The sequence below is a fragment of the Zonotrichia leucophrys genome, chromosome 1 (assembly GCF_028769735.1).
Source record: "Zonotrichia leucophrys gambelii isolate GWCS_2022_RI chromosome 1, RI_Zleu_2.0, whole genome shotgun sequence".
In the NCBI taxonomy this organism is placed as follows: Eukaryota; Metazoa; Chordata; class Aves; order Passeriformes; family Passerellidae; genus Zonotrichia; species Zonotrichia leucophrys.
The window spans coordinates 4,840,635-4,855,515 of NC_088169.1; the positions used below are offsets into that span (position 1 = coordinate 4,840,635).

The window sequence follows — 14,881 nt, forward strand, 5'->3', positions numbered from 1 at the left end:
TTTCCTGAAAACAAAGAATTCCAAGAGGCAAGCATAATTACTCTCATTGTTGGGTTCTGGAAACAAATGGCAGGAGACATAAATTATGAGAAGACCTCTGTGTCTGATGGGGAATAATGAACTGCTGGAAAGACAGAACAATTGAAGTGCAAAGTCATGTAGCATTTTGCACATTAATAACTTAATCAACTTTCCAAGTTGACAATTTTTTACTCATTTTTTTTTTTTAGAAAGAGATCACAGTGTGTTGCCTCAGGACATTTTTTTTTTTCCTGGACCATTTTCATTGCTGTCATTACCAGGTAAATGCAGGATAGCAGTCCTTTTCCTTATTGACTTACTTAAACCATTTTTCAGCTCTATCCTGCAGAAAGCCCAACATTCACAACTGAAAACAGTTCATTATCACTTTTTTTTAGAGTATGTGAGAGTTTTCTGTAGCATTTTGGGTTTATCATTAACGCAGACACTCAGAAGTCTAAATATACCCTGGTACATCCTGAACTACAAGTTCACTCTGTAAAACACAATTCCATTCCACCTTTCCCTGGCATCTCAGAGATCTCCAGGGGCCCAGGAGGATGACAACAAGACCTCATTTTGCAAAGCTGATGGATGCAAACCTCTCTTTGGTACATCAGGTTTTCCCCATGGTTTAGAAGCCAGGAATGTTTCTGTGCCTGTGGACGGCGTTGCTGGTGACATTTTCATTTGTCATGCACATGTTTGCCTTCACATGCATGAACTGAGAAACTTCGACCTTTCTGAGAATTTCGGAAAAACAGCTCATTTTTTTTTTTTTTTTTTTTTTTTAATGGGTTTTGTTGGGTTTGTTTTTTTATTAGAAAGAAATGGGATACAGAATAAGATATTTTGATCAAGGTCACTGGGAAGAGTGTAAAATTTTTTTCCAGTGTTTTTTATTACTAATTTGAATTAAAAAAAAAAAAACCAAAACTCCAACCACAAAAAACCCACCAAAAAAAAAAAAAAAAAAAAACCCAAAACAAACAAAACAAAAAAACCAAAACCAACCAAACAAAAAACCCCAGAAAATACAAAAAAACCCACACCCCAAAACAAAACAAACAAAAAAAACCCAAAAATTCATTTAAAAAGTATAATTTCAAGACCAAAAATGAAAAATCAATAACTCATTGTCAGGTTGCAAATAATCTTTTATCAAAAATAAAGAAAACAGGGTGTTAAAAAAATCCTTCATTAATCCCACTAATTACATGTACTTAGGCTGTCCCTCTTAATTCTCCTTCATCCCAGGATCCCTCAGGAACCTGGTTGTGCTCAGTCTTCAGCAATTCAGATTGAATTTACAACAATTTACTGAATTTACAGCATATCTAAACCAGAATCCAGAAATGTGGCCCAGGAAGAGAGGAAAGAAAGGAATTTCAGTGCCCAGCTGCCAGTCACTGAGTTGAGCACCCCAAGTTAAGGAAATTGCATATTTTCATAGATTATGACCAAATTTACCAGTCTGCAGAGGGTCAGCATCAGGGTCAGAAAGAAAGGTGGACCACAAAAAGCAGCAGATTATAAAGACAGGCTGCAGGAACTAATTTGCCATGTGTGAAAGTGTGAAAGTTCAGATCCTTAATTTCTTGAACTTTCCAGCTGAACAGCTATTGTCTAGAATTCCTTGAGGGTTCTCTATCCCAAGTCCTCCACTTCCAAGTAAATACTGTGGAGTCCAAGCACTTCTGAAAAGTCTTAACCAAGCTGAGTGATTTCCCAGCAACAAACTATTCTTATAGTTCTTACTACTAATAAATGAATAGTCCACCACTCCTGGGCAAGTGGGCTGCAGCCCCACATTTATACCTGGGTAATCTCAGCAGTGCCAGCTCTCCCTGTGTTGTTTTTAAAGCACTGTTGTAGTTCACTGCATGTTTAATTTTTCATAGTTTATGAATTTATAACCATTGCTGTTTGTGGTGTAGGAAGGTCTGGAATCAGAAGGTCGATATTGGATCATTTGAAGGTCTAACCCACAAATTATTTCTTCCCTGGTGCCAGATGCAGAATGGAGCTGAGGAAGCCTGCAGAACTTTCTGAGGAGAAGTAACACTTTTGTGAGAGTGGTCAATGCATTTATCACGAGCTCAGACGCGGGGCAGGAGCTCCCCAGGCAGCAATGAGTTACACCAGACCAGAAATACCCAAACAGAAGGTGATAAACATTCAAAGTAAACATAATAATGAATATACCAATGGTGCTGCAGCACCAGGGTGCTCATGAGCCCTCTCTTAACCTCATCTCATCTCTGCCCTTTGAGATTGTGTGGTCTGAGCAGGCTTTCCATGGACCTGCAGCTGTTTGTGCCTCTCCTTCCTTGGTTCCTGCTCCTTTCCACTGAGGAGGGATCCTGGATCCTGCACAGCCCCTCTGCCCTAGCACTGGCACAAGCACAAAACAAGGAGCATTCTGCATCTCTGCCCTTTGAGTGGTCACACTCTGTCACTGTCCCATTTTCTGAAAAATCCCTTCACCAGGATTTCTTCTCCTGGGAAGCTGAGAAGCCTCAGAAAAAAATGAAAACAATAATTATCTGATTGCTTCTCCTGTGTTTGCTGCTTTGGAATGGGGTCTGGAGATTGTTTACCAACTGGTGAATGTTTGATTGGTTTCATGTGAATTGTTTTTACTTAATGACCAATCACCATCAGCTGTGTTGGACTCTGAGGAGTCAGTCACGAGGTTTTCATAATCATTCTTTTTAAGCCTTCTGTCTGTATTTTTTTCATATTATATTTTTAGTATAATATTTTATAATTATAATATATATATATATATTAATATATAATATTATACATTATATTATATTATATATTATAATGTAATGTAATATACAATACAATACTATTAATATAAATAATATAATATAATATAATATAATATAATATAATATAATATAATATAATATAATATAATATAATATAATATTCAGCCCTCTGAGAACATGGAGTCAGATTCCTCATCTCTCACCTCATCCTGGGGACCCCTGCAAACTCAACAACACGCCACTTTGTTAGAGAAAAAGGGATGATAAAATCATGGAATGGTTTGGATTGGATGGAAATTTAAAGCTCATCCAGTTCCATCCCCACTGCCATGGCAGGGACACCTTCCACTGTCCCAGGCTGCTCCAAGCCTCAATGTCCAACCTGGCACTGGGCACTTCCAGGGATCCAGAGGCAGCCACAGCTCCTCCAGGCAGCCTTCTCCAGTGCCTTACTACCCTCACAGGGAAGAATTTCTTCCTGACATCCATTTAAACCTGCTCTCTGTCACTTTGAAGCCATTCCCCTTTGTCCTCTCACTGCATGCCCTTGTAAAAAGTCTCTCCCCATCTTTCTTGGAAGGCCACAATTAGGTCACCCTGAAGCTTCTCTTCTCCAGGCTGAGCAATCCCAATGTCTCAGCCTTTCCCCACAGCTCCATCCCTCTGACCATCTTGGCTCTACAACACCTCACATGTTCAACTGCAGTCAGAGGGACATACCATAATTCAGAAAACTCACTGTACAATGACCAAAGAGGACACCCCACACACAGATCCTCTACCCAGAATAAAGAGCTGGATGGTGATAAGGATTTGCAGCTCCATCCCCAAGCACAGAATCTTCAGCCACATCTTGCATGAGCTCTACACCCAGCACAGACACTCCATCCTTTAATAAGTCCCAGAAGTGTCCATGTTCCCCCCTTTGGAGCAGGAGACATTTCAGAGCCCCAGGAATGGCACTGGAACAGCTCTCCTGAGGGGAACATTGCTCATCCCATGGGCCACCTGTTTTATTCATTTGAGGACAAACAGAGCCAGACCTTGGCAGACACAAAGCAGAGCCAGACCCTGTGGCCTCTGCTGCCCCTTGATTGTTTACACTCATCTTGTACAAGCAATGCTCCACTGGAATAGGCCTAAAATATGAAAAAGCTGATTGCAAGACAGCCACAGACAGAGAAGACCTTTTCCCAGTCACGTCCAGGAAGAACAAAACCCCTCCTCTCCTCGGGCTACCGAATTCTGTGAATTAACCCTTTGCAGGTGCAGCTGGGTTTCCTTCAGGAGCATTGTGGGATTACAGTAAGGAGCAATCACTCTTCTTAAAACCAAAGTATTGATTATGCTAAGAGCAAGAACACAGAAAGCAGACACAGCAGAAGGACAGAAGCCTTTGTGGCCATCTGCCCTCACCATTGTGTAACACTGGCACAGGTCAGCCTGACTCCTTCAGAAGCTGGGCACAGAAACGCTTCGATCTGAGCAGTCCCCTAATAGCTTCCTCCTGGGGAGGGAGAGATCTCTTTTTAGCCACACACAGCTCCTTCTGCTCAGATCAGCTCCAGCACTTCCTCTGCATCCTCAGATGCTTTCTCTGTTCCTGCTGCTTTTCTCAGCAGGCCTGATTTAACATCTCCACAGAGCAACTCTCCTCTCTGACTGGGTTCACACACCTTGGCCACAGCACAGAGCAGCTGCATTTCTATGATGTATTTACAGTAAACATTCTGTAAAGAATATTTACTGTAAGAAAAAAAAGAAAAAAATATACTGTATTCTGTAAATGCTGGTGGAAGGTTGTGTTACAGACACAAATGTTAATTCACTGTCAAGAGCATTTCTGTGATGCTCTGTATTCTGTAAATACTGGTGGAAGGTTGTGTTATAGACACAAATGTTAATTCACTGTCAAGTGGCTTTAAAGCACCATGGTGCCATCAAATTGGATTAATACAGAGTTGGATTAAAGTCAAGATTTACCTGAAAAGTTATATTTAGACAGCTGACTTTAAGGGAAAAAAAAAAGGCTTATTCACAGAGACTGCTACTTAAAAATACTTTTATTATTATTTACTCAAAGAACACATATTTGGAATCACAAAACTAGAGAAAAACAAGATTCACCAAATACTGTAGAACACAAAGTGTACAGACACTTAAACTTGAGTCTATTTCTGGCATTTCATTTATTTTCTGTATGTGATACATAAAAAACACCCAAATGTGCATGTTGACTGTGGCACTCATTGCATACAGATGACTTCCCCTCTGAGGAACATCTTGGATGCAGTCACATTTGGCTCTCTGGGAGGACTTTTTTTACATCTCCTTTCCCAAGCAGCTGCTCACATTGCACTTTTCAGGCCCATTCCTGCCAGCGTTCAGAAATGCACTGGAACTTCTCACCTGTACATGGCACAGCCTAATTCTTCTCAGATACTTAAATAAATAAAGGAGCAAGGGAGGCAAGGCAGAAACCCCATTCTGCACACCCAGCCCTGCTGGGATGATGCCATGGGAGGGCAGGAAGGTTTCACACACAGCATCCCATACACAGCAGCTGCCTGATGAGCATTTACTGTGAGACTCATCCAGGGCTGTGGAAAACAGGAAGAGAAGAACTTTTACCAAACAGCATGAACAAGAAAGGAGAAGTTTTCTCCTCAACACTTAAAGGCTATGCTATATCTTCTGTGCTCTGAAAACTATGCACTCCTTTGGCTGGAATTGCTTTAGCCAGGAGTGTGGTAATGTATCTTAGCAACAGCAGCAAGGGGGAAGACTTACTGTACTGTAAAAGAATTAAAACAAAATGCACATAGCTGCTGACTGTTCTAAATACATCCCTACCACTCTGAGGGGGTGTTCAATTATACTCCTGATTACTTTTCCCATTCCCTTTTCCAAAGGGGCGGGGGCATTTCTCCACTTTTCAGCTCACCCATGAAGAGCCCCCGAGCATTTTAATTCCCCTTTGGCTTCAGCTGTGACTAGACAGGCCCTACAATGCAGCCTGTCACCATCCCAGCCACGTTAGGAAAAGCCATTACTGCAGCACCCCGGAGAAAACCTCTTTGTGTGAGCCTGGCTGCCCCTCCCTCAGGTGCTCAGCTGCATTTTCCCTCTGCCTGGAGCAGGTGAGACCAGACAGAGCAGGGCTGCAATATTTCACCTTCCTACTTGTCAGGCAAACAGAGAGCTTTGTGCAGCAGGGGAACTTTGCACAATTTCACCTCTTAGCAAGGTGTGTGGTTTCCCACAAGCACAACAACCTCCTGAGAGGAAGTTTCGTTTATAATCTCTCCTCCAGCCCCCACCCAGGCCATGGTTCTTGAAGGCTTCAGTGCAGCATTTTCCTTCTTGCTGAGGGCTCCACCAGCCAGGACAGGGTCTGCATCCCCCTCCTGCCATGGATGCAGGAGGAAAAGCATCCACCTGCACCAGAAGCACTGAACTGATCCAAGGGAAGCCCTACAAAGGGCTCCAGATTTGAGGTGGCAGAGCCAGAGTATCGAACACATCAGTGAAAAAATGTGAAAACACTTCTTTTCCTTCAGCAAGGGAAGGTGGGCTTCCGCTTTCTTTTTAAGGATTATCCTCTTAGAGCAACTCTGATAAATGCCTACAGTTAACAGCCTTATCCAATTATCCTTCCCCCCAAACAGCCTTCCCAGGAATGAACACTGTCTGCCTCTTAATAAAACTTCATTTAATACCTGTGAAACACCTGGAAATCTTGTGGACGATTACTCCAGCTCAGGGAAGGGAAGGGGGGAGCTCTCTCAGTTTGGCAGAGACGGGATCTCAGTGCACAGAGTTCTGCACAGATTTACACACAGGGAGAGACCAGGTGGCTGCCTAGGACAGCAAATTGATCAGGGGACACCGAGAGTACACATGACTTCAGCTGGATATTCTTCAACTTTATCTACAGCCGAGGACCGGGGGAAGAGCCAGAAACAGCCACAGAGCGACTCTGCTTAGACTTGCCCAGTGTTACATTTCAAGGTTTTTTGGACTCTCCGCTCCATCCAGCGATCCATCAGGGCGCTGCCATTACTCCAGAGATGTCGAGACTAATTCCACCCTAAGTGTTCCCATCTTTCAAAAGGCCTCACTTGGCTGCCGTTATTAATTCCGTGCATGATGAAGACATTTAAAGCCTCGCATGCTCTCTCAAGCAGACGCCTTTGCGTGCCTCGCTCCTGCCGGTGCAGCAGCTGAATTTCCACACGCACAAACACAAACACCAACGGTGTGAAGCGGCACATGGGAACACTCCCGCATCCCCGAGTGACCCCGCATCCCCATCTCCACCTCCTCCTGCCCATCACAGCCCCGCTCCCGGGGGACGGCGATGCCGGAGCCCCGGGTACCGGGAGGGGACCAGAGCCTCTCGCCTCTCCCCGCTCTCCCTTTAGGCCTTTCGGAAACTTTTCTCCCCGCCCTGCCGCCCTCTCCCTTAGCAGGGCAGGGCCGAGCCGGGAAGTTTCTCCCGAGGCCGCTGGGTCGGAGCAACTTTCCCCGCACGGAGCTCCGAGCACTCCGACTGCCCCGGGGGCCGAGCGGGAGAAACGCAAGGAGGAGCTCGCTTCGGGGGAGGGGGAGATGGAGCCGGGGCGTGGGTAAGCCGCTCCGGGGCGTGGGTAAGCCGCTCCCTTCTCCTTCCTCCTCCTCCTCCTCCTCCTCCCCCCTCGGCTGCTCCAGTCTGGCAGCCAGGCTGCCTCCGGCCGGAGCCGCCGCACTTGGGAAGCGACTCCTCCCGGCTCCCGGGATGGGGACGCCGCTGGCGGCTCCCGGATTGCTGCTGCTGCTGGCCGGCTCCGCGGGGCTCTGCCGGGCTCTGTTCTCCCTCCCGCTCCGCGTGTCCCACCCCGCCGCCCCCGCCGGCTCCCCGCCCGCCCCGGTGGTGCTGCGGCCGGCCAGCGGCAGCCGGCAGCAGGATGCGCCGGGGGCTGCGGACGGCTTGGCCTTGGCCTCGGACCCCGGCGGCACCCTCAACTTTTTGGCCATGGTGGAGAACCTCCAGGGAGACTCAGGCCGCGGGTACTACCTGGAGATGCTGATCGGGACCCCGCCGCAGGCGGTAGGAGCGGGCAGGGGAATGCGGGCTGGGAGGGATGGGGAGGAGGGGACCGAACTTCTCCGGGGTGGCAGCGATTCGTCCCTCGCCCCTCCGGCTCCAACGCAACTTTGTCCCGGTGCTCGGCGCTGGCGCCTCCTCCCTTCCCCTTTCTCCCGTCCCTTCCCGGGAGACACGGCCGGTGCCCGGCGCGACTTTCCGCGGACACGCGGGGAGGGGAGAAAGGAGAGAAGCATCCCCTGTCCTGCCCCTGCCCGGGAAATCTGCGGATCTGGTCCCCAGGATTCCTTGTAGGCTCTGTCACGGCGAAGCGAGTTGTTCTGCCAGCCGAACTGACCGTGTTTTAGAGACAGAGGATGCTTTTTTGGTTATTCTTTGCTTTTTTAAGCTGCTCTGCGTCGTGATTGGGTGCTCTGGTGGATCTTCCCGGTGCTCCCGGGAGAATCGCTCGGCATCTTCCTGCTAAACTAAAGTGATGGCTGGGCACAACCAGCCCCTTTCTGTCGGGAACCCATGTGCTGCTCATTAACGGGGCAAAGATCCTGTGTGTTCTGAATAGTGCTTTCAGACAAACCGTGTTGCCTTGAATCTTCCCTCTTTGCCTCCAGCAGTGTGGCTGAAGTTTGGTTCGGGTTATTTTTTTGGTTTTTTGGATTTTTTTGCCGTTGCTCTTTCATGTGTGTCATGAGATCCCAGGGGGAGCGGAGCTGGGCTGCGGGTGGGATGACTGGTCAGCTGAGTGGGGATTAATTTCCTGAGAGCCCTCGGGGCTTTCCTTCAGAACTTTGTGTTTGCTTCAGGAGTTCAGGTCCTGAGGTTCCCAGTGTAGACAGAAAGAAAAAAAAAATCTTTATTCTTCTGCTTAACTCCCCTACGTAATAAAAAGCCAATGAATGCCAAAATGCGCAGCCAATGGGGAGTGTTCAGCCGTCATTGCATTTTTGGATGTCTGTGAGCTCTTTCTTTTTTTGCCCCTTGAGTGTAAGAGGATTGGCCACATCATCTCTCTAATCAAAAGGTATCACACTGGGATCAATACATGCGTTGAGAAAGGCTGGCATTGTTTTATGATCAATAAATAGAGATTAAAAAAATAAAAAAAACATAACTAGGTCTGACATATCAAGGTGTGGCCCAGTAGCCATGGAGGCCATGAAATAATTTTTCCTCCTTGTTGAGTGATGCATATTTGACTAGTTCGGTTGGTGTGGTGTGTGCTTCATAACTCCAGGGAACATTCAAACATTCAATATTGGCTTCTGCCAGAATTGAGGCCCCAGATTTGATTGGACTAATCACCCAATTCAGCATGTCCTAGATGAAAAAAAATAACTTCAGGTAGGAAAAGTGACTATCAAGCATATTATCTCCTTACATGTCTAGGGGGATTCTGAAATGGGAAGAAATGGAGAGGGGAAAAATGTGACAGGCCTTTCATAATATTACTGGAGGTCTAAGAGGGAGAAATGTGCTGCCCTCAGTACACCCACAGGGTTCACTTATGCTCAACAGCTCGTATCACCTGTATTACAGATGATGGAAGGTTTCAGCTAGACTTGCCTCTGATTTTTATTTTTTCCACATAAAAAAACCATGCTTTGAATCTGATTGCAAAGCTTTTACTATTTTGAACTAGTTCTGACTTCTGGCAAAGTTAATTATTTTAAAGACTACCACTGGTTTGGCACATGTGAGGTTTTATTCACAAGTAGACCCACCGAGGTTGTAAGTAAGATTATAAATGCTTCTGTTTCCCAAACCAGATCTTGGTGTGTAATGACTCAGTGGAGTGCAGTTAGAATTTATTCTGTACTTTTGATGAGGATGAATTGGTTATCTCGTTCCCTGCCTGAAACCAGAAGACTTAAAGATCACAAATATACTTTCTGCTTTTTCTGCGTTGCAACGAGTAGTATAAAGCCACAGAGCTGCTACTGTTGGTGCTTGAATGCTTCACATGCTGCTACTAAAAGCAAGTGTCTGGATAGTGCCAAGCGTTGGATTGTGTTAAGCTCCTTGGGCAAGCGGTTGCTGGAGTTGGGAGTGGGCTGTGCATGATGGTGTAGAAAAGGAAAATCTTTTCCTGATTTAAATGCTCCTCCCAGCCTGACTTCGCTCCACGTCAGCAGCCGCGCTGCGAAGCGATGCTTGCACACCCTGTTTTGCTCTTGCACCCCTCCAACTTGGGGCTTCCCAACTTTGTGCCTGAGCCAGGCCTGTCCCAGCGCTGCCAGCCCAGGGAGCTGCCCTGGGAGCTGCCCTGACATTTTGCCAAGCAGGAAGGAGGATGCTGGCAGCCAGGAGCGCCGGAGCGGTTGCGGAGCAGAAAGGTGCACGGCACAGCTGCTGCTCTGCACAGGAGCAGAGAGATGGGGAAATGCTCCCAGGGCAGTGGTGCACCACCACCAAGCAGCAGGCTGTGAGAAGAGAAAGCAGATTTGATGTGGAGGTTACAGCAGTGTTGGTGCCCAGTGGCTTCGGGAGCGTGTGCGTCAAGTGTTGGAAGCTGCTGTGCCAGAACGGGGAATGAACATTTGTGAAAGGCTTCAGCACTACAGGGCTTGCTTTACTGCTCAGCTGCATTTTTAGAAATTTTCCTTTTTTAATTCCTGTTCTTGGAAGGAAGCTACTATGACAGAATTTCGTTTTTCAGGTCATTTAAGGCATACTTTTTGGCTTTCGTTCCAATTCTGATTTGTCATATAGCAGATAAACAGAGCACAGAGCTGCGATTCACAATGGCAGTTCTGAAACACTTGTTCTGATGGTACAAAAATAGAGCAGCTGTGTGAAGTCAAAATTTATTTTATTTCCAAGACAGGAAACTTCAATGCAGTCAATCCAGTTTTGCAAAGTGTTTGCAGCCAAAGTGTATCTGATCATTTCCAGTTTTATGATACAATATCCTTCCTAATCCTATCAGATCTCCAGACCAGTTACCAGGTTGGTGTCAAGTGTAATTGCTCCCACTAATTCTTATTCATTCACATGTAGACCTACTTAAGAATTATGTGAAAGGTGAGAACAGTCTGTTGTATTGAAGGGTGTGATGTATTTGTCCCTTATTTCATGGATGTATTATTATGTGTCCTACTCCTGATGGATTATGGGCTTTATACCTGTCTGCATAGGTGCACTTCTTCCAGTTCCAGATTTAAGTAAGGGGTGGCAAGAGCCCAATATGAATTGTGTGCAGTGTTCTCAGCTATTCCTTTAAATAATCCAATGGAATTCCTTTGCTCTATCTTTTATTATTTTGCCTACCCTGAGATTATAAGAACTGTGAGAAACTGAATCCAAGATCATTTAGGTTTTTTTGCTATCTTCACTGCAGTTCTCTTCATATTAATTTTGTTTCTCCTACAAGCTTTTGACCAAAAGAATAGTCAAACTCTTGAAAAAACCTCATGTTTTTCACAGCTTTCTTGAAGTCCATCTGGACTGCATTAAATGTTTGCAGGGACACTACCATTGCCTCATCTTGCCTCTTGTACAAGGTGGTGGCAGTCCTGCTGATCCCACTGCATTTCCAAGCTGTGTTTTTATTAAGAACAGGTAATTTTTAATCCTGCTACTCCTCTGTGAAAGAGATACCAGGCATATGGCCCCTGAGAGATCTGGTCTGATAAACCACAGAAGGATCCGACTTGTGCTCTGAATGCCACAGCTCCTTTCTTTCAGTGTCAGTTCTTCATTCTGTTCATGAAGAGCCTTTTAAATCTGCTGTTTATCCTAATGGCAGTCTGTTCTGTGCACAGGGTGAGCAAAAACCCCTTCTATAAACCTGCTCCCAAGTTTTAAGGTCAGCGTGGATGTTGGGTCTAACGGCCCCCGCTGCAAAACACAAACTTCAGTTCCCGCATAATTGGTGGGAGGTTATCTTCCCTTCCATTTCTTCCAGCTATTAAAGAGAGGAATGATAAAGAAGGATATGTATTAAATGACTCTAGTATGTCATGGAGTCAGAATTTATGGCTTCGTGTTTTGAGGGTGATGTACACGCACATTAACAAGTTCTGAACTTGCAGCCATTATTCCTTAATTGGTGGTAGCTCTCATTTTCTGAGTGTTGAAAGGAATGAAGATGTGAGGAAAGATTCAGCTGCTCTTGTAATCTGATTTCTGGTGCTGTGCTATTGCCCAACATGCTCAGCTCCACTTTCTTAATTTTGCTGAAAAGGGGCTCACTGTCTTTCTAGACACAAGGAGTTTTAAAATGTGATCTTTCTTTGTTCAAATATCAGAAGGCAGGCTGCATCTCAAGTCTCTCTTTCTGTCTTTTTTTTTCTTCTTTTTTTTAGTAATTACTAAGGACTTTTGTATTTATTTTTGAGTTCTTTATGAAAGCTGAAGAAACAAAAGCCTGAGGAGCAAAGACAATTTCTGTGGTGCGTTGGAGTGTTTTGAGGTGGCAGTGTCAAAATCCCTCCAGATCTGTCTAGTGGAAATAGTATTGAAATGCAAAAATATTCCTGTTTTTAAATGGTGATTTGAGTCTATTTTGGTGGTTGTTGTTATTGGATACCTGCAAAATAAAAAGGACAAGCACCTGGCAGTTGTAATTCAGGACTAATCCAGTGAACAGCTGTGGCCTGGTGGGCTGTGATGTGTTTTTGACCCAAGACAAGCAAGTAAACATACCAGGTTTGGGTTGACCAAAAAGCCCCTGCCTTTACAAATTAGCATTTTAGCACCTTCTTCCATCCAAAATTAGCCCTGGCAAAAGAGGCTGTGTGGGAGTAGTAGAGGCTGTACTATAAAATAACCCAAAATGTGAGTGCTGCTTACACTCAATGGAAGAGGCTCACCATGGTCATCCCTCAGGATGCTCTTCTCTCCCAGAGTTAGGGATTAGAGCCCCACTAACTGTTCCTTTTAAAGGAGCTTTCTCCTCTTCAGAGAGGTGATGGAAGCTTTATTATCCAGGGGCTTTGCTTGAGGCAATCCTGAATTCAGATCCTGGTGGGTCAGGGCAGGAGAGCTGTTGTGAGGAGCAGGGGTGGTGGAAAGAGGTGCCAGGCTCACATTTTTTACCACTTTGCATTTCATTCCTTATCAAGGAAAAAGCATGAGTTAAAGGTGGAAAGAGGAAAGTAGAGGGCATGCAAATAACTCTTTTCCCTGGATAAAGTGTAAATTAGTTGGGATTTGGACTAGAAATGAGATGAAAATGAAACAGTGGACGAAAGAAAGCCCATGTGGAATTTCGGTGTGTTTGTTTCATTTGGATTATTAAGGAAGAAATCTTTCTCTTCTTACTTTTGCTTTTCTTGTAGGTTTTTTTTCCCTCTTCCCCCCTCTCTAACCAGGGGACTGTGAGCTCTAGGGATTGCATCTGCAAGACAGATTTAAAGCTACTACACCTTCCAGAGGTCTTCATTTTCTTGAAGAGCTCTTACGACTTCGAGTGTGTGAGGACACCTTAGCTATTACATTTCCTCCACATATTATAATTTTTGAAATGTCCTCACTCAGTGTAAATGAAACGAGTCTGACCTGAAGTGTTGTCTGGTCATTGTCAAGTACAGCTCTGTTTGAAAAAGGAAGCTGCTACAATGGCTCTCACATGTGCCTCTCCAGTGGGAGTCAGACAGACCTCTCTGCCCCTTTTCCTACTGGCTGTAAAATACGGATTTCATCATACAAACAACTTGTGTAAATAAGTGAAGGAACTTGTTGCTTCTATTTCAGCACAGATTAGGGCTGGAGATCAAATCTTCAAAGTAAAGGAGGCAGCTCTCAGCTGCCTTAAAGAAGGAAGTGTTTTTTCCTGCTATTGACAGGCCTGTCTTGCTGCTTTCCAGCCTGGGTTTGCTCTGTAGATCCAAGCTGATGAAGCAAACACAGAACATGTTCTAAGGTCACTTTTACACCTGAATTTCTATCCATCAGCTCAGTGCCCTTCAAAGCACTTGAAGCAGCCCAGGACTAGATAGATCTTACTTTCCTTTCTGCCCGTGTCTCCATCACAGCTCTCTGCACGACTGGATCGCGGTGCTGAGGAGCTGGGCTGGCAGGACACGGCTCACTGGGGTCTCGGGATTTCTGCTGCTCAGAATCACCCTGAGATACGTTAGAAAGTCTCTTTTCCCAGCCAGGCAGTCAAAGGAGTCAGAGCTCTTCAGTTCTTGGTCTCAAGGTTGTTTATTGTATCTTATCTATAAAATTTTCTCTCCTGTCCAGCTGAGGTCTACTTAGCAGGACAGTCCAGGCACTCTGCCTGCCCTGGGGCAATGTTATGTCTTTATACTAAAAACTACGTGTACGATATTTACAATGACTTTCCATTACCAATCACCTATGTTAGACAGTGAGCTTCTCCTCTAAACCAATCTGTAAGTGCCAGCATCACCTGGAACATGGAGGCTAGGAAGAAGAAAGAGGAAGGACAGGGCCCACTCAATTCCTCCATCTTGAAACCCCAAGCCTCCAGTCTTAAAACCTCAAAAATCTGTTTTTCACTTTCTGACAAACTATTATTCTACTTAAACTCTCTTGACTGGTAATTCTTCGTTCTTCAGGTGGTAATTTGCTCCGTGGGTTAAAACCAAAGTCACAGGTGTCTTGGGCTTTGTACCAAGGTCTCTGAGCCCCCTGGGCAGGATCTGGAGTCCTCCAGGGCAGCCAGAGGAATTTCCTGGGTTCCGACAATGCCAGGCTGCTGCATCCCTCACTGTGCCGAGCAGGGGCCAGCACGGTGAAACCAAAGCTGTGGGGTTGGTGCAGACTGGAGCTGCTGTGGCTGCTGGTGGTCTCTGGCCTGGCTGGCATCAGAGTGGCCTGAGATGGGCTGGCAGCAACACCCTGAGGGATCTGTGGGGTGCATGGGGAAGCCCTCTGGATTTAAGAGCTCGATGATGCTGTGGTTGCGTGGTGCTGAGCGGACCTTGGCAGGCCAGACAAGGAATTTTATAGATAAGATACAATAAACAACCTTGAGAATGAGAACTGAGGAGTTCTGACTCCTTCTTCAACCACTGGGCTGGGAAAAGAG

General features: G+C 45.6%; 1 protein-coding gene across 1 annotated transcript in view; it reads left to right on the forward strand.

Moving 5' to 3' along the window:
- Window positions 1-7,473: 7,473 nt before the first annotated feature.
- The window catches only part of BACE2 (beta-secretase 2), a 53,580-nt gene continuing 46,172 nt past the window's right edge, over window positions 7,474-14,881 (forward strand). The window contains exon 1 of the mRNA XM_064705558.1: window positions 7,474-7,890. Within this exon, the coding sequence (XP_064561628.1) occupies window positions 7,579-7,890 (312 nt within the window). The 5' untranslated portion in view covers window positions 7,474-7,578. The remainder of the gene's footprint in view (window positions 7,891-14,881) is intronic.